Below are 20823 nucleotides of genomic sequence, written 5' to 3' on the forward strand. Positions count from 1 at the left end.
TGCGACAGTTCGTTGGAATGACCTGGATGCGAGGGAATGCAGAGAGAAAAGAGCTTTTTCCCTGGCAGGTATTAAATCAATAAAATAAAAAAAGCTGTGCCAGACAATACTTGCCTTTCAAACGCATTTAATAAAGACGCAAAAACTTCCACCGCAATCTGTTTCAGGTTTGGCAAATCACGTTTCCTGCGCTAAATAATAATAATAAATAATTTGCATCTACTCCTCCCAATATTTTGCACGTTCTGGCCGAAACGCCCATATTTGCATATTCATCAATGCAAACGCGCTAAATGCATCATGCATGCTTTTTTGTGCATTTGAGAGAGACAGTCCTCAGGGCATCTCAGTTAGTAGATCAGCTTGCACATTTTTTTGCAGGTGACATCAAGTTTGCACACGTTTTTATACAAGCAAACCTTTAGTAGATCAGGCCCTATGTAAGGGAGTTATTAAAGGACAATTCCAGGCGAATTCAACTCGGGGGTGTATCATTTTAGGTCTAAAAGAAGGAATCTGAAGATTTTCAGTTTAATCGCTCCTGTTTTGCGGTAGTTGCGTCTGTCCCCGCATCGCCACGGCAGCAATGAATGGGAGTGGATGTAAGTCCCGCTGCTTAGGCTGTTTACAGCCCTCAAAGCCGCATTTTTTTCCCACAGACAGCGTCAGATGGCGACTCAAACATGCACCGAGAAGTTTATTTACTTCAAGCAAGCCGACATGTTTGTAAAACTAGATCTAATTCAAAGTCTCCCGGAGTCTCGCGCGAGACCCAGTTGCCGTGCTTGGTGTGTTCACATGCAATGGGAAAAGCTACCGTTTGTGTCATAAACACAGGAATATCAACTCTTTACTTGCTTCAAGTAATAAAAACTTCTCGGCGCATGTTTGAGTAGCCACCTGACGCTGTCTGTGGAAAAAAATGTACACTTGAAGCAAGTAAAGAGTTGATATTCCTGTGTTTATGACACAAGCGGTAGCTTCGACTACACCTGAATACACCAGCACTGTAACTTCGGGCTTGCGCGAGACTCCGGGAGACTTTGAATTAGATCTAGTTTTACAAACATGTCGGCTTGCTTGAAGTAAATAAACTTCTCGGTGCATGTTTGAGTAGCCATCTGAAGCTGTCTGTGGAAAAAATTTGCGGCTTTGAGGGCTGGAAACAGCCTAAACAGCGGAACTTACATCCGCTCCCATTCATTGCTGCTGTGGCGATGCGGGGACAGACGCAACTACCGCAAAACAGGAGCAATTAAACTGAAAATCTTCAGATTCCTTCTTTTAGACCTAAAATGATAGGAAAATACACCCCCGAGTTGAATTCGCCTGGAATTGTCCTTTAAGGGACTCCTCTGGAACTCCCTTCCCAAACCCATCCACACCTGCTCTGACCTGTTCACCTTCAAAACTCTCCTTTAAACCCACCTTTTCAAGCTTTTAATGTTTTATGTTGCCTGTTTTATTCTTAATTGTTTTATTGTCTTTATGTTGTAATGCTTTCTGTGCTACTTGTGTTACTTTTTACTTCCTGTACAGTACAGTGTCTTCGAGTTCATGAAAAGCACTTTATAAATAAAATGTATTATTATTATTATTTCATCTTCCATTTGTTTGAGAAAGTCATCAATTTCCCTGTTTACTTTCCCTTCTTTATTAGTTGGTGAATCAAAGTAAAGTAGTACCAAAGTACATACACTCACCCACTTAATACAAGTCCATAGTATTGATATAGTGTCAGACCCACACTATTAGTATTGATACTAGTGTGATTCCATAGCAGTTGCATGAGTCTAATGACCTACCCCTCACTGTGCTGCAGAATGGACACCATCATCTCCACAGCCAGGGCTCCTGCGATCATGGCCAGGCCAGGTCGGCTGACAGTGCACTGCTGATCCAGAGTTCGATCCCTCGTAGACTATTTAGGAAAAGAAAAAAAGAAATATTAAAAAACACGATCAACAACGACATAACCAGCGTTGACAGAGTTTCCTGTAAATAGGAGAGAAGAGGAGGCGTTGGAGGTTCCCATGAATTCTGGTTACATTTTCTTTTGTTCACCAGGTTTAGATGATGCTTTTATCTAAAGTGACTTGAGTGAGTGATTATCAGCTTGATCACAGACTGTCATCCACACATGAGTGGTGTGGGAGTCCTGTTGAGCAGCCTTTCATAACCACGACCACCAATGTGAGAACCAAATATCATGGTTATGTTATGATAAGAGTATTACACTCGACATGAAAACGCTGCACCAACAAACAGAAAGATGGATTCATCAACCAGCCGACGAGCATGGCTAAAAGCAGCCGATCATCTGGAATTTACAGATTATCATATTATATTCACTCATTCACCAAATTCACATCTAACATTTACAATTCAATGAGAGGCTGTTCCTCTAATTTCTAATCTTAATATTTATATAACCTGTGACAGCAGGCTGGAGCCACATGGCATTTAAAGTCAAAGCCGAATAAACAGCTCTCTGTGACCTTCACTAACTGATGAGTGGCTCTCATAAATTACTCATATCAAAAGATGGCCGTGGAGGGACAATAAACGACCAAGAAGAGGAACAAGGAGAGTCAACAGATAGAGTATGGATGGCAAGAAAATGTGATTCTCACAAGCAAGACGTTTTTCAGCTTATGGCTATTTTAATTTTAAAAAATTAAAAAAAAAGAGAGAGACAATTTTCTCAGAGATAATTTGAAAATGCTCACAGTCTTGGTCTAAACTGCATAATTTAAAGCTAAATTAATCGTTTTTTGATTACATGGAAGAAGCATATAGATCATAGTCATATTATTAAGTTGTTGTGGCCACTCTGGCCAGCCATCTTCTAAGTCTAATATTCACTTTTAGCTCTGTCAGTGGAAACACTTTTGCACACCGGTTGACAGGAAGGTGCGAAAGGAGGAGAACAATGTGTTTCGGTTGTTTAAAGTCCCCCTCCAACGACCCTTTTTGTTTATTTTAAAGCATTCTCCGTTGTCTTTAAATTGTGATTATGAAGTTTTTAGCCTAAGTCACAAATCCTGTGCCATTTCCCAGGGCTCTCCTTCTGCACAGCACCAGCAGCTCATTAGCAATGCGCCTCTGAGTGGTGGGCAGAGACTGCACTGCTCTGCAACCACCCACACCACACTAAAGAGATGAAAGACGGTGAAACGCTGTTAAAAAAACAACGTTTGTTTGTTTTTTTCTCAGTGAGAAACTGTGGTGGACCCATACAGACTGTTGCAGCTGCGTTTTACACACTACAGCTGTCAAGCCTTTCACTTTTGAGCCAGGTAGAGAGCGGGGCGGGAGCTTATAAGCACTATCAGTGGTGGACAGTAACGGAGTAAATTTACTTGAGTACTGTACTTAAGAAGATTTGTACTTTAGTTGAGTATTAGATTTATTTGGTACTTATTACTCTACTTGAATACATTTCCAAGACAAATATTTTTACTTTTACTCAAGTTAATTTCTAGGAAGGCTGAGAAGTACTCGTTACTTTCAGGTCTGCTCTCTATTGGACACAAGCTGTGTTTGTCAAAGAAGGAAACCCTAACCCCTAAAAGCAGCACATCAGTGCAGCTGGTTTCAAAGAGTTCATTCTCAGAAACAAGAGTTAAAAGGTCCTTAAATTCATTTAGAAAAAATTATAGGAATTCATTGATGTGAAAAATAAGAAATTTACTCTTATTCTTACTCTTACTTTTACTTAAAGTAAATTTAAAAGCATGTACTTTTGGATACTTAAGTACCTTTAAAAGCAAGTACTTTTTTACTCTTACTCAAGTAACATGTCGACTGAGCTACTTTTACTTGTAACAGAGTAAATTTTGACCAGTAGTATTTGTACTCTTACTCAAGTACTGGGGTCGAGTACTCCATCTCTGAGCACTATGCTCCGCCCTGGGGTTGTGACGCTGTCAACCCCCGTCCCCCTGAAACTGCCAGTTTGTGTTCACAGCAATTTGAATTACTTTTCTGCTGATATGTCCTCTAACATCAGAAAAATGCCACAGGAACATGTGAAAAGCACAACAAACATGATTTTCATTGCCTTGAAAAGAAAGTTAAACAACCGAAACGTTGGCCTTTTAACAATAAAAAATATTCTAAGTAAGAAGAAAGTGTGCGGGAGTTTCTTCGCCAGTCCAAATTGTAACATCTGAAATATTCCTTTTTGATTTGTGTTTATTCTTGTTTCCATTGTTTTCATGTGTGGTTCTTTAAGGGCAATGACGTGGGTGAGGGTGTTGCGTGTGTGCTGTGTGTTTTCCTCACATCTCCAGGTGCCACAACATCGTTGCAGAAGTAGCAGCCCAGCTTGTGCCCGGGGATGTTGGAGAACAGAGAGGATCCTGGGATGGTGGGCGCAGACCCAGCTGGTGTGGAGGACGAAGAGGAGGCAGAGGAACAGGAAGGGGAAGAGTCGCCGCCTGCAGGCGCTTTCTGACTGACGGGAGATTTCTTCAGGCCGTGGCGCATCACCACAAATGTATCGAAGCCTAAGGCGGCATTCACCACAAGCTGGAAGAGTAGCAGACAATAAATCATTATCATAAAGTCTTTGTACAAAGTTTTAAATAACTAAGGCCTGGATGGAGATATTTATTTGTGTCTGTTTCTCTGCGTTTCTCATAAACACACAAACACACAGACACAAACTCAGCACATTTCACCCAAATTGAATTAACTCTACGGTTTGTTTTACACAAACAATATGAGTTGAATCATTTCAGAAAGCAATGACATAAAACATTAATAGGCTCTTTAAAATGTTGAAAGCATCTAGACTTTCAGAGGAGCCATGAAAATAAATTGTAAGGCCAATCTGTGTCTGAAACAGCCCCGCGGCACAAACGGCCAAATAACCGCTCAATTGAGCAGGCCATGGGGAAAACCTAATCAGCAGCAGCCCCCCAAAAAAACACTTAAATGCATACAGCAGTATAAAAGCTGCATCAGAGATAGCACTGGAGGCATTACAAGTCCTTGAAACGATGTTCAATAAATCTAATACCGCCTGGCAGTTAATGCAATTCCATGTGATAAACAGACAATGTGGCAGATGTTATCAAGCAATTTCCATTTCCTGGAAGAGAAATCAAACAGCCTCCAAACTTCAAGTTCCAGCTTAAAGGGATAGTTTAAAATTTTGGCAAACTGGCCCATTGCCATAATCCCTATAGTTTCAGGGTAGGTTGGTTGCTATTTTTAGAACGGTGGAGCAGAGCCGCGAGCTGCTCAGAGCTACGCTACGTAGGCTCATGGGATTTCTTGGTTTCCTTCATCAAACTCATCAAATACACAATCCAACAACTCCAAAACACTCTGGTGGACAAGTTGTGACCTGCACATTCACCACACTATGAGATAATAATGGAGCGTTATGAGACAGAGTTGTTTTCTAGGTAAATTTATGCAAAATTGTTGATTCGTGTTCCTGTCGGGGGCAGTTTTTCGGCAAGCAGTCTCTGAATTTGCCTCGAAAACAACTCTGTTCCGTTAATATCTCATTATCTTGCAAAGCTCTGAGCAGCTCGCGGCTCTGCTCCGCCGTTCTAAAAATAGCTTGCACTGACAAATAAAGGTAACGAACCTACTCCTAAAACTATAGGGATTATGGCAATGGCAATGAATTTTGACTGACCACCGGAGGTGCTTTAAGTGCCACCTCTGGCAGTCAGTGGAAATTCAGATAACATCAGAATGACTGTGGGCGATGAGAAGCGCCATCTCCTGGTCATTCCCTGTATTTCAATGAATGGGTGGAGTTACAGTAAAACATTGACACTCCAGGAGAAAGAGGGGGGGGCACTCCAGCGACCGAGATTTGGAGGGGAGTTGGCTGGAGGATGGAGGCCATTCAGCTGGGACAATGACACTGTATCCTTTCAGCAAACATCTTGAAAATGTCTGTCTTTATCTCAGTGCCACCATAAAAATGCTCTGAATTTATGTGTATATACATATGTGGAACTGCAATATCAAATTGCAGACCAGTCAAGGACACGACTCTCTGACACACAGCCCCAGCAGGCAACTGTTCGGTGAAAAAGCTCCATGAAACAAACTGCACATTCCCTGCTCATCACCGAGCAGCAGACGATGCACAGTTACTGTAGCACCTGGCTGGTGAATAGAGCGAAGCATTTGGGAGGTAAAGAGGCAGACACACGACTCCAAAGGAATGCTAATGCTGTTGCTGGATGCATAAATAAGCAACGGCTAATCAGGGTTATACGGTGACTGTATCAACTCCTGCTGCCCCCAAGTGGAAAAAAAACAAAAACTCCAGGTTTAAAATTATTTCAATCAGACGCAAGGTTTGGGTCAAGTCAGAATCTTGATGCATTGAATGTAACTAAAAGGTAAAAGTATTAAAGCTTTACCAGGTGAGCTACCAGCTAATAGATGAGTCTTAGTTGCTGTCCAGGTTGTCTCTGGCTTTTTTGCTGCACATCATCATCTTTCTCTCCTCCCCTTCTCTTTTCAGTTTCTCTCTCTCTCTATCTCTCTCTGTGCACAGGTCCGTGTGTGGATGCATTTTTCTGTGTGTGTGTGTGTGTGTGTCTATGACTGATAAATAAACACAAAAGCCTGACAGAATACAGTAATTTACAGAAAAAAGAGTCTATCTCTCCTAACTTCTTCTCTGACTGTTCATTGAGGGGTTTTATGATTTTTAGTGGACGACAGCACAGTTATAAAATCAGGATTTGGCCGTAGGCCGCCAAGCTAACAGGTTTTGACACCTGAAAACAGCTGCCTCCTCTTGTTGGAAATGAGGCTGATGAGTGTGGTAACACTGTAAAACATAGTTAATACACACAAAAAAAAACATTATTACCAATCCGTTCATTACCAGAGCTACCCACTCTCACATTACACATCATCACTTCATCTATTCTTAACATAGAAAAGTACAGCTTTATTCATCCCCATTAGTCAGTAGCCATGTTTCCACCAGCGTGTTTAGATGTGCATCTAGATGTATGGCATCAGAAAATTATGATGGAAACGCCATAATTCAAACTAAAATCCCCTGATTCGCACAAACTCAAATACGCTCGCTAGAACGGGGTTTTGGTTGATTCAAAAGGGATGGAAACAGTTATGTTTGAATTAAGTGTGACGTAGTGCACTTTCACCCCAACTGCTCCCATGTTTGCAGTTCACAAGTTCACACAAATTTCCCTCCCGGGACAAATAAAGTTTATTTGATTTGATTTGATTTGACACTCACAAGACAACAATATCAGGGTTTCATGGCTACATGTATTGTGGCGCACCGCCAGGGCAAAATAAAAGCCCCCACACCTTCAGAATGATGTTTTTTTTTCTTCTTTTTATGTTAAAACAATGTAAAGCAGGGTTTCCACAACCAGTTACCATTACTTTGCACCCTTTTCCACTACAGTTACAACTCTACTCGTCTCAGTTTGTGCTTTTCAATCACAGTTGAGTTCTTCATAGTTCCTCCTCCTCAGTAAAAAATCAGCCAGTGCATCCATCGTTTCCCATTAATAAACCAGTCTGTGGCGGCCGCGACTCTCTCGCTCACGCTGGCGCACACACATACTTACACACACGGGCACATGGACAGGTCGCATTGTGATGGTAATAAACATATGCGCTAAATCGCGCTAATGTGTTCAAATTGCTATCCACCCCACATCAGACCGTGGGTGCTAATCAATAAACAACGTGGATGAGGTTATCATAGGAGGGGGGTGGGGAGTACTTTTAATGGAAACACACAGGATTCAAATTTCTTTTAATGCGCATTTCCCAGAAATTCGAATCACTTTGGATGGAAACATGGCTAGTGTCAGCAACACACTTCATACTGTACATACTATGCATGTTCCTTCAGTTCTTACCTTCCTCTTACTGGCGGCTATCACCGTGGGCAACCAGCGGCTCTCCCTCGTGTCCATTAGCAAGAAAACCACGTCGTGCTCTGAGATCAGTTTCTCCAGCTGCTCCACATCCCTCTGGGCCTGGGACAGAGTGGCCTGAGAGAAATTCACTGGGTGGCCAGGCATGGGGATGCTCATATTGTAACCCTCTGAATTCTGAAAGAAGAAGGCAAAGAAAGACAGGTTGGGGAGAAAAAAAAACACAAAATGAGCTGACATGTACAGTACAAGAAAGCATAGTGGGCATACATTTAAAGCCCATTTCACATCCACTTTATGAGCAATGATGTTTTGTTTTAAATCAACAGTATCTGTGCCTCTGCAAATACTGTATATCGAATGTCATTACTCACATCATTTTTTTTTTTCTGGGCCAATTGAATCGTAGGCAACTGGACTTGTATTTGTCTGGGAAGATATTTCGCCTCTTATCCAAGGGGCTTCATCAGTTCCTACGCAACAAGTCGCGCCTTGTTGCGTACTCATATAATGGAAAATTATAAGTATAAGTAAATTTTGACCTGAGTGAAAGATGTGAAAGGAACATTGCCTGGACATGTTGGGAATGTCTAAAATACCTCTGACTATTGTGCTGCAGGTATCACAAAGCTTCTATTTTCTGTACGCCTTGATGCTGCTCAACACCATTTCATTAACATCACACAACTGCTGCTGCTATTACCTTCAGAAGCATATATGGTACATTTATGCAATCTGAGACTGGTTTCGACTACATAAATGCAGTGTGTTACAGTGTTATCTTAAAAGTGGGCTGCAGAGAAGCTGAAAAATGAAAAACTTATTTGAAATACATTTCTAGAACTTGTAGATCAGCTGCTATATGATACGTCTTATTGGCGCGATCCCTGCAGTCACCAAACATTGTCTCAGCGTTGCCATAGCTGATCTGAGGACAGCATGGATTTGAATGTCCTGCATAGGTTCATAGTCAAGCATGAGAAGAAAACTGAATTAAAAGGGTAAAGTTATATTTGGGGACCATTTGCTTTGTGAAAGACATGGAGCTAGTGGATGAAGAGAATTGGAATGATCCCAGAATGAATTTATAATGATTTTGGAAACATTGAATGTAACCTGTTTTGTCTGAGAGCTGTTTCTTGGTTTACTGTTCTGTTTTTCTCATTTACTTATTAGATTTTCAATTAATTAAATCTGATTGTTTTGTTTATTTGTGTTTTTGTATAATGGTGTTCTTGGATCCATCCTACGCTGACCATGACTGTTGTTGCTCACATTTGTATAGCTGAAACTGCATTATATGCACATGTGGTTTTATCACATAAATGCCAATAAAGACAGTGTTAAAAAAAGGGTAAAATTGGGGCTTCCACTTGGATGACTTAAATTTCAATGACGATTCCAAATTTCAATGACTTAAATGACTTTTATTGTCCATTGCCAAATTTCATTACTGTGACTATTTGCTTGGTTGCAGATTTGACAGTGAGGCAGATGGAAAATGTCAAGAGTAATTTCATAGTCAAGAGAGGGACAGAAAAGGGCAGAGAAGAGGTGTGAGATCTTAACTAGAAAAGAAATGCCACTTTTACTGAATCAGTGGATCTTCTGCCTTCCCTCGCCACATTTCAAGAGTGGGAGCTGTTAACCCAGTCTTGAATTTCCATGTTACAATGACGTGAGTGTTACTAAGCAATCACAGGGTGATTGCAGGCTACAGAGATGGTAATCACATTTCAGATTCTACATCCTCAACCTACAGCCAAGAAAAGAGAAATAAAGGAGAAACGGTCTAGGAAAGTCCTTCTCTGAAAAGGTAAACAAGATTTCAGGACATCCACCAGCTCTGACCTGGCTGTTGACAGAATCTAAGCCAGGAAAACAAAGGAACTGGCGTCTACAGTGTTGACTATCCTAGAAATGTCACTCCACAGTTTGTCCCCTAACAAAATATGAAATCTGCACCCTGACATTTTCAACACAGTGACCTTATATGAACCGGGGCCCTCACAGCCTAATTAATGCATTTCCGTGCATTTCAGCTATTTTCGCTTCCTTTGTTTCAAACTGGCACCTGACGCCCCTGAAAAAAGAGGGAGAGAGAAGCAGACGAACCGAGTGTCTAGACACATCATGACAGCAGAGCACCATACATCAAGCGTTAACGCCTTTGTTCTCTACTTTCTATTGTGTTTCCAACCAGAACAGGAGAAAAACAGAGCGGCTTGGATAGCAAGTTGATGACATCATGACATGACAATTATTTATGTGCGTGGGAGCGTGTGTTTGTGCGTCTTCTTGTCTCTGACACTATAATCCTGGGTCCACTGGGTTTTTAATAACAGGGGGGAAAAAAACTGAATCGTGATCGCAAGCTCTGAGTGGTCAGTAACTTTCAAGGCAGATTACGTCACAGCTCACCAGACAGTCAGAGTGATTCACACTGTGCAGTACAGTGGAAGAAGAGACTGGCGTGCTGGAGGAAGCAGAGGGTTGTGATGCCTGCTCTTAGTCACTTTAAGTAAAACTCGCAATAAGCCCAGAGGGTGAAAACATTTCATCAAACAGACTGTGCTCCATGCTCCTGATCAAGCACTTGCACATGCAATTAAAAAGAAAAATAACCCATCAGATTTATAGAATGAGGTGATGCTTCCAAAGATCAAAAAGCTGTAGCTGACTTTCAACAGAACTGAGGCGCCCTCTGTTCTCTCCTTTTCAGGCTACTTGTCCTTCAGACAACTGAGAGAGAGAAAAATCACTTCCAAGTCTAAAGATTCATTTAACAGAGGTCAGCAATTACGGTCAACCACGGCAAGATTTTTCTGCAAGGAAAAAGACAACATATATTTCCATTTCCAGTACATTTGCAGGTGTGGCAGATGTAAGTTTTTGTCTTTTTCTGAGTCTCTTATTTCTATTCAGTTTCAATAAGGGATGAACTGCACTAAGAAAATGGTTTTATTCTCAAATTAAATGAAAAATCTGGGGGGAAAAGAATAAGTTTTTTGTGAACAAAGTAGAATCGTATGGAGACAAATTCAGAAAGAACAGACAGATGTATGCATTATGCTGCACCACAGCACTTGACTTGAAATGCAATCAATAGGCTACGGCTCAGGAGGTCGTAGGGGTTTCTAAGGCTGGTAGTTCGATCCCCTGCTCCCCCAGGCTGAATGTTAAAGGGATAGTTCAACATTTTGGTAAATTGGCCCATTGCCACAATCCCTATAGTTTTAGGAGTAGGTTCGTTACCTTTAATTTTCGGTGCAAGCTGTTTTTAGAATGGTGGAGCAGAGCGGCGGGCTGCTCAGAGCTACGCTACGAAGGCTAATGGAATTTCTTGGTTTTCCTCATCAAATACACAATCCAACAAAGTGTTTCCGCTTGGATTTGTTGAAGGAGTGTCGGCGACGTTCCCCCCACTCCCCTCCAATGGTGGCTATCCATCAACCATCATGTTGTTCCATCAGTGCATGAGGGTGTGATGTGTGAATGTGTATGTGTGTATGTATGAATGTGGCAAGTATCGTAAAGTGCACTGACTGGTCAGTAAGACTAGAAAATTGCCTTTTTTATTTACAGTTGAGTGAAATAACATTTATTGATATTGCCTTGAGGAAAAAATAATCAACATGCCATTTCTGTTCAGTTCAGGTTTGTTTTTCAGTTCATATTGTTATTACTTGATATGTTGTTATGTTTATGGGGATTTCCCTTAGCTAACACTGATGGGCAGAGGAGATTTATGAAAAAAATCTGATGTACTGTAAACTAGAAAGGGGAAAGTTTGGAGGACAGGATTAGGCCTTCCATTGCTTAGCAACTTAGCAAGCAAATTATTATTAAACTTTTGTGAGCTGAAAGAGAGAGCAGAATGTAAAGTGAATCCTGTTTGTATGAATCACCCACAGCTAGAATTGAACAGGCACGCATCAGCACACGTGTGCACGTGCTCGACATCATCAGTATGCATTCATTTGTGGCTTTTCCATGTGGCACAATGAAGATGGGTGCCCTCTTTCACGCTGAACTGTTAGTCCTGCTGCGACTGTGTTTGAGTCTGCTTTTTCATTTAGCTATATAGCGAAATGGAAAATGATCTCCCCCAGAGAACCTGCTCATTAATTAACAAAGTAATGAAACCACTGGCATTAATATGCAAGTAACACGACTCTTCATTTTCTGCATGGTTTGGCTATTACATCTCAGACACGACGAATCAAAGAGGAATATGATTATAAGCTGAGCGCAAACTCAAATTTAGTCGGCGCAGCTGTACAGTGGTTCAATTCAGCAAAGAATCCACAGAGAAAAGCTAAACATCTGCGGCTTTTCCACTCGATCTCTCAAATCTCAGAGGAGCAAGCTTGGACAAAAGAATATCATAATGATATCGCATTACCATAATTGATTTGACTTCATGTGCTTACCACGCCAGGAAAGATTTTGGTGAGTCGGTCAACAGCTGCCATGGCTTTGGACTTCCCTCCTCCGAGACAGTCCTCGAACTCATAGAGGGGCTGCCGGACTGGATTGGAGTAGGAGATCTTGGCATTGTCCACAAATGTGATGCGTCTTACTCCCCATCCCTGGAGAATGAAAAAGGACAAGAAACACCAGCCATGTTTTTTAATCACAGTGTTTTTAAATACTTAACCACTATTTATTGACATCAACCTGTTCCTACGCAGCATTTGTAAGCAGCTTCAGACAGAATGAGTGGGAGGTTGTTGTTGTGCCCACTGTGTGTTACTTAGTGCAGTTCCACAGGTAACACAGCGGGAAGTTATTCACACTTCTTCTCATAAACATCGCTCTTTGTTAACAGGGAGTTGAGCTACGCTGTGAATGACATTACACCACAGCAGAGAGTCTGATCATATAATCAATAACATCTACTCCATTATACTGAGAACTTCAAAGCACTTTTATTCAGGCTGAAAGTCTGATCACTCAATGCTTGATTATATATGCCAGCCTTTTGGATTGGGATGTGGTGATAGGAACATTACCAGCATTATGTTATCATTGGCAAAAATGGGATCCTGAAATATGATGACATGAATCAACAAAAACTCACATAATGAGAAAACATTATTTCTGAAAAGGTCACTGGAGAGCATTAGATTACAGCACGATGTTTTGTTTGCTTTGGTCTGTGTAGAGGAATAAATTTGTTGGGGAAAGGATGTAACCGACCGCGGCAATGTGAACTATTTACAGTACACAGCAAATTTCAGCGTACGCCTCTGTGCCCCTTTCAACCAGTGAATGTTGGGCAGGGCCTGATAAGACAAGAATAAACCATTAGTTTGGCTGTAGATCTATGTGTTTGGCAAATAATACTTGAAGCTGATCACTGAGTGTTTCACATCTTAGAATTTTGCAGAGCCTTGTTGTAAAATCTATAAAACACGTTGATTCAAACAAACAGTTGGTCTGTTTCATCGATAATCATCTGAGCTTTTTGTTTTACAAGGAACTTAAGAGTTCATTGAAATTCAGGCTCACAGCTTTCACTCTCCTCTGGATTTTCAGAACAAAAGTTGGTTTAATCAGCTACATCACTAAATTCTGCCTCCATCAGAAGAACAGATTTTATTTTATCTTGAGGCTTCTGTGCCACTTTGCTTAGGACGAGTTTGGGGAAAAATATGTGTGTTATTCAGCTGTGAGTGCCCCCATTGCAAGAACACCATCTTCTACTGTATAACTATCCCTGACAGTTAGAGTGATTCATAATATGAATCACATTTATCACTCTTTATACGTTCATATATGTACAGTATAAAGACTGGGGCTCAGCACAGCCAAAGGGGCATTAATGTGAATAGTCTAATGAGTTACTGTTTAGCTCACACTAAAGCAGTGAGATACATGCATCAGGTTCACACAACATTTCCTCATAGTGACACTAGTGGTCAAAAACTGTCCAAGGAACCTTTCCATACGACAAAGTAACGTGATCCTCAAAACAGTGAGTCAAACTCCAGTAGACCTTCATCACTCTTGCCCACCCACTGCTTTGGTTTCCCGCCCTTACCATCAGCGTCCTGGCCACGTTGCAGCCCAGAGTCCCAGCTCCCAGCAGAAGACACTTTGTGTTGACCACCTTGTCCAGGTCCAGTGAAGGAACCAGCCTCCATCTCATCAGCTTCAGGTTCAGATCCACTGATGACTCCGCAAGTCTGGAGACAGACCATCATAATAACTCAACGCCTGCTGTACAGTTTCCTTGATATAAAATCTGACCTGATTGTACATTAGCGCTGGGTGTTTTACCTTTTAGGGTCCATGCATTCACTGAGGTTGACCATCCGGGGTCCCATGGCTCCCTTAGGGTTCTTCTCCCAACCTACACTCTTGGGACACACTGTAAATAAAACACATCACCACTATAAAAATTCTGGATTTTGGTTGGTTTGATTTTGTTTTTGATCATTCATCCAGACAATGGTGACTGGAATGTATAATTGAATGAAATTCAATAATTACAGTATGTGTGTTGCATAATCTACACTGGAACTACTTTGTCCAGAAGAAAAAGTCCAATGTGAACCAATTATATTGTGTAAAATACATCCAATATCAAAACATGTGAAATAATTGTTTAGACATACACAAACAATTCGTCCTGAGACATAAACAGAAACACAGAATAAAAACTGAAAGAAAGAATTCCCTCCAACCCACTGACTTTTATCTTTGCAGACATATCAAACAGGGCTCATCTGTGGATTTGAGTTGTGGGATGTTAATTCACAAAACTAGGCCTGCACTATACATTTCTGTCCATTTTTATATAACATTTTGTCACTTTGCCTTTAATGGCAGGTGGAAGGGCTGAGCCTGGCGTTTGTGAAAAGTTGGACAATGATCAATTGGTAAACCACTTTCAAAACAATTCATTCAATTTGTCCATGAAAAACCAAACAGAACAGCTGAATCGATTTTGCCTTTATGTGCATAATGTCCGTGAGTTAATTGAAAGCCAGGGTGTGCTGAAGAGGAAGACTGTGGTAAACAAAGACACCTCATCTGAACTTGACAAAAACCTTCACCGATCACATTGCTACACCCTCCTCCCCATTACCATTTAAATTACTTTCATCCCTCTATCAACAGATAGAGGAATAATGGAGGAGCTGCGTGAGATTAGTGTGGCTTGAAAAGAAAGTAGATAGCTTGAGTGGAGAGAGAACTGAGACCAGGGATTCATATCAGTGGAAATATACACATAAATCCCCACCAAGTGTCGACTCATTCAGACACATATACAAATACATGTGATCTACCAACACATGTGCATGTTATATACTGTCACTCACTCACACACACAAAGGAGACAATGAGTACCTGAGTTGTCAGGGAGATCGGGTAATTTGACCTGGAAGACGACACTGTGCTGAATGGAGCGGCTCCCCTGCAGAGTTCTGTCCCTAAAACACAGCACCTCCACTGTGTCCAGCTTAGAGCCCCTATAACACACACGTACACACAGAGGAGATGTCAAAGTCAAACAATGAAAATACCACCCATACGATGCACAGATTAAAGTAGAAGCATGAAAGATGTGAACTGTAACTGAAAAAAAGTGACGTGATCCTATGAATCTCTCAGATAACAGCATGTATGGTGTAACAAACATGGAAAATGCTCCGTCTCCCACTGTAGCGCAATAAACAGAGAGATAAACAAACATTCACAACCATATAATCCGCACACATCCACATACCATCACATTTCTCCTAATATGGTCCTAAATGGCCGATTACAAACTGCGGTGAAACAGCTGAACAAGTGAGACACCGCGGCTGCAGCTGCGGCTGCACTGAGGTTCTAAATCTTCACCCATCTAAGCCTGTATCAACACATTATGTTTATCACTGATAGAAAGTGTAGTCAAGCACAAGACTGATGAGGTTTGTATTGGATTAAAAAAACACCTCTGGCTACAGAGCATGAATCTTAAATCTTCTCAAAGAATTTGCTGCTGATAAGCCGCCGGTGTCACAGAACACACCAGTCCAACAGGCCTCCGTGAGAGTTTCCTGTTTGAACAATTATGCAACAAAAAGCTTTTTAAAGTATCAACACAAGTGCCAGAAAAGAAATTGAGCTCTCCAGAGAAAAGTTTGGCCAAAAAACTGATTGTCCGAATGTATTTGGAGGTGTACTTCTCTTCGGACTGTACCTGACACTGTAATTCTACACATTCCTGGATGATGTGATGCAATAATGTTTGTTTGTATTCATTCTTAGACAATATCAAGATCAAATTACTTTAGTAACTATTTGTTCTTCTTGTCATTATGTTATTTCTAGACAAGATAATTTTACTGCTCTTTAATAAATCAAGATGAACTTCCAGCTGCATTACCAAGTTTAAGAAACTCAAGACAAACTTTATCAGTTTAGTATGTACTTAACATCTTTTTTGCATTGTACTTAATAGTCTGTTTGTGTGAGTGTTCCTGATGTGCATGTACATCCTGTTTGAGGGTCTGCTCGGTTTACCAGTTAATCTGAATTTGATAAAAAAATAAACCTGTAACATAAACCAAAAAAAAAAGATTCATAATAAATATAAAGCACTGCAGCATTCTCTGGAGAGAGTCTGCATTTACAGTACCGGTATATAAATAAGTAAATGTTTGTCATGATAAACATTAAACAGAGAGTTCAACATTTTGGCAAATTTGCCCATTGCCATAATCCCTATAGTTTTAGGAGTAGGTTCGTTACCTTTAATTGTCAGTGCAAGCTATTTTTAGAACGGCGGAGCAGAGCCGCGAGCTGCTCAGAGCTACAATCCAACAACTCCAAAACGCTCTGGTGGACAAGTCTCCGCCGTTCTAAAAATAGCTTGCACTGACAGATTATGGCAATGGGCCAATTTGCCAAAATGTTGAGCTATCCTTTTAACAGAATTGTTAGAAACATGCAAAATTATTGACTAATATCCCCCACCGCTAATGTGTAAAAAATGTTTAAAATCCTGAATTATATTGTGCTGTGATAATATTGTATCTTGGAGCCTGTGGTGATTCTCACACCATTATATACAGTATATGAGCTCCTACGGAAAAAGCACATTGATAAACATGGACGCGAAGCACAGCCTCGTTTAAAATGGGGTATAAATAATATTTCTAAGTACATGTACTGAAGGAGGCCTATCTAATTTATTATAAAGCTGAAACTTCTTTGGACACAGTGGCTAACAGTATACCTACATTTATCTTTCCTATTGCATCAGTCTTTTGAAACCACTTCCCTTTTCGCAACCTTAGAAAACAACTTGACCTAAATTTCAAAGGAGGTTAAATCGAAAGCAACTGGACTTAGTTATTTGTCTAGGAAGACGTTTCACCTCTCATCCAAGAGGGTTCATCAGTTCATGTACGCATCTGACCAGGCTGGGACTGGTCCGGGACCAGGTGAAACGTCCAGTTGCTTTCGATTTAACCTCCTTTGAAATACTATGACCTGGGCAAATGAGAATATGCACCGGCCAACTTGACCTAAATACTTGGTCCAACTCCTCATTCTACCATCATACGTCATTTGCTGGAAATTGAAATGTGAGTTTTCATAGCATCACAAACACTTGCTTATGTAATGTGGTGGAGATGAACTGCAGCAGATAAACTCTTTGTTGCAAAGACAACATGTGGGTTTAAAATGCCTGAGTGACAACTCAAGTGTAGGTCACTTGTTCGTAATCTTTGTGTAAATATTTGAATATTCTTTATCAGGATGCTTGGAAATAAATCCAATCCATCTTTCACCCTTAGCCATTGATGTACTGAAATATTCCCTCTGTAAATAATCCTGTAACTTTTATCTTTCAGCGAGACTCATACAAGCTTCTATGTTCTGCTGCAATCATGTTGCAACAGCATGAGTCAGTCAACACGCAGTGATTTCTGAGCAGGAACATGAAAATGTATTTCATTGTTATTCAGAGCCTTAATGTCAACATCCAGATGCTGTATGTGGTCCAAATCCAGAGCAGCAGGAAATCTGTTCATTACCAAGTCAGAACATTGGTTTAAAATGAGTGACAACTTCAGAACACAGCACTTATCCCTCTTCTTGGTGGAGTTTTACATAGACATCCCTCCTGTGTTCTTACTGCAAGACATCTCTGACAACTTTGGAAAGGAAGACAAAAAGTCTGTTTCCTGTTGCGCAAAACATAAATATGTGGTATTAAGGACAAGCGACAAAACAAAAGTGTTCTAAAATATCATACAGTAGAGTAGGCAAAAAAAACATTCAGTGGCAGATTTGTATCTTTGTTTGTAAGATTCAGTTTCAAATTTCAAGATGCAGCAAATACACTCATTATTCATTATCTGTGATATTATCTGTGATTGATAATATATGTGTCATTGACAAAAGCTGTGATGATGTGGCTCCTCCTCCCTTGCTGATGAATGTTTGGATATATCATTGAATATCTTTAGGTAGAGAAAACAGCCTTGGTTGCTGGGAGTGAACCCATCACGTGGAAGTGACAGAGAATGACTAGATCACATGACGCCAGCAGTTTGTACGATTTTGGACAAATGGGATATTGTTTATCAGGGAAACATACAGCTCAGTAGTCACACAGTGTCATCTAAACAGCAGCAATCTTGTTCCGGAAGTTAGTCATCCGTTGACGAACAATTGTAATTAATTATGGTTATCTTTTCCTCTCTAAACTCTCACTACACTGTTGTGATTAAGCAGCCGCCAGACTGTGTTTGTTCGGTCTGTTTGTGATAGAACAATAGATTCAGATTGGATTTTTTATTTTATTTTTTTTGTAATGATTGAAAGTCATTTAAACAATGCCTCCACTTACATCTTTTAACACACCGATGTTTGTGAGCTGCTCCCTGCACTTCACAGTCAGGATATTAGTTAAGCAGCGATTTCCTGTCTTTCATTTTGTGGCTTTGTGCTACAATAAAAGGAGTCAGTGTGAGCTGAAATACATTCAAAGTGAAATTTATAACAACATATGTTTTTAAATGCACAGTCTTTAACACTTCCTCATCTCACACACACACACACACACACAGACAGGAGAGAGAAGTACAGTAGTAGGGTTTACCATCGGTTAGCCAAGAGGACCAGGAGATTTCTCAGAGGCCAGCCCGGATGTTGAGACAGAGTACACGGATCATAAACACCCACAGTAACCTAGGGAAACCAAACAAGGTGTGTTTACATTACCGAAGTGTGAGTGTGCATGTAGGCGTGCGTGTGTGTATGTGTGTAATACAACAAACTCTGATCTAATGGTTGAGATGAGCCACTAAAATTACAGCAACAATCCAACTTTTATATACGAAAGATTGCAAAAATCTTCCGCATATACGAGATCACCTTCTTAGTGTTGGTGAAGAACGAGTCCCAGTCCTCGAGTGGAGCCAACTGAACTGTGTCATCAGTGTATTTCATCAGGAAGTAAGGAACTCCACTGGTCCCCCTCTTCATCCACAGTCCATCATAGGCCTCCTGCAAAGCTGCAATCTGAAACAGAAATAATGAGGCGTCAGCCATATGCACACGAAAGTCTGTACAACACTGTCAACAAAGCTCTTCTTACATACTGTACCCTGGCATGCAAAAGTTTGGGCACCCCAGGTTAAAATCTCTGTGGATGTGGAGGATGAAATGTAGGGCTGTCACTCCCAATTACCATATTTAGATAATCGATTATTCACAGACATAAAATTGATCATAATCAAAGCTTCACCATACAGTACATAATGAATGTATGGCAAACAAACACTGCATGTCTCCAAAACTAATCAGACAGGTTTCCAGGATGCCAAGTAGCCTACTCATTTCAATGTAACAATTGCCGATGAATACGTCTGTTTGTTTGTTTTTCGCTCCATTTTTTATTTGAAATGCTTTTCTCTAAGAGAGATGATGGATTATTTATGTTTTGGACTGTGTAAAATAACACATGCTACTGCCCTGTGATGTTTATATCATTCAAGATGAGCCTTATTGTGATATTGTTTTGCACCTATATTTTACTTGTAGTGTGAATATTTATTCTGGAAAAATTAATAAACACACTTGTTGAACAATTGCCGATGAGAACCAGTGTCAAAAAGGAAAACAAACTAAAAAAAAAAAAACGATCAGACTTCATGATCGATTACCATGGCAACGAATGAACCCAAGCTTTTTTTGGGTCAGCCCTAATGAAATGATCTCCAAAAGGAATAAAGTTAAACATGAAACACTCTTTTGCAATATTTTAAACAGTATCAGGGTATTATTTTTGTTTTCTACAATTTAAGAGTGAGAAGAGGAAACAAAGCAGCAGCCTGCAAAAGAATGGGAAACCCAGGAGACTTGAGCTCTCAGATAACTTTGACCATATCAGACAAGCCATTTCCTTTTCTGTCATTTTGAAAATGTAAAAGATGAAAATAAAAATATAGTATATTGGTTAAAATGTGGGAATGTGCTATCTGTAATGCCTTTTGGAGAACATTTCATCTTCCACTTGCTTATATGTTCACAGTAACAGAAATTTTGACCAGGGGTGCACAAACTTTTGCATGTCACTGTAAATATCATACAATATACATGTTTTATAATGCCTTGTGGTACTGGGGAGTCTAAACAGAAGCATTAATCAACAATTCTGAAATATCTGATGGTAAATTAACAATCAGTGACAAATATTATGGCATTTTTACATAGATTACTCTTAAGTGTGAATTCCAATTTACATAACATGGCTTATTTATAGTGCAAGTTGCATAAACAAGGCCATCTGGCTGCAGTGTATCACAGACTGTGGTGTACTCATTGATCTTTAGCAGGCTCCAGTATTGTCTAGCAGCTTACGAAGTTCAGCTAACAAGTATCAAGATGTTACAGAACACTGGCT

The 20823-nt window shown here is 40.4% G+C and overlaps 1 protein-coding gene across 1 annotated transcript in view; it reads right to left on the minus strand.

Moving 5' to 3' along the window:
* Window positions 1-20823, minus strand: part of atg7 (ATG7 autophagy related 7 homolog (S. cerevisiae)) — a 64489-nt gene that overhangs the window by 40124 nt on the left and 3542 nt on the right. Inside the window, exons 7-15 of the mRNA XM_085777529.1 lie at window positions 19293-19439; window positions 19018-19106; window positions 15267-15388; window positions 14193-14283; window positions 13954-14098; window positions 12341-12499; window positions 7890-8084; window positions 4288-4533; window positions 1806-1921 (exon numbers count right to left, since the gene is read on the minus strand). Of these exons, the coding sequence (XP_085633655.1) occupies window positions 1806-1921; window positions 4288-4533; window positions 7890-8084; window positions 12341-12499; window positions 13954-14098; window positions 14193-14283; window positions 15267-15388; window positions 19018-19106; window positions 19293-19439 (1310 nt within the window). The remainder of the gene's footprint in view (window positions 1-1805; window positions 1922-4287; window positions 4534-7889; window positions 8085-12340; window positions 12500-13953; window positions 14099-14192; window positions 14284-15266; window positions 15389-19017; window positions 19107-19292; window positions 19440-20823) is intronic.

The sequence above is a fragment of the Trachurus japonicus genome, chromosome 5, assembly GCF_045865225.1.
Source record: "Trachurus japonicus isolate A0001 chromosome 5, Traja_1.0".
Lineage (NCBI taxonomy): Eukaryota > Metazoa > Chordata > Actinopteri > Carangiformes > Carangidae > Trachurus > Trachurus japonicus.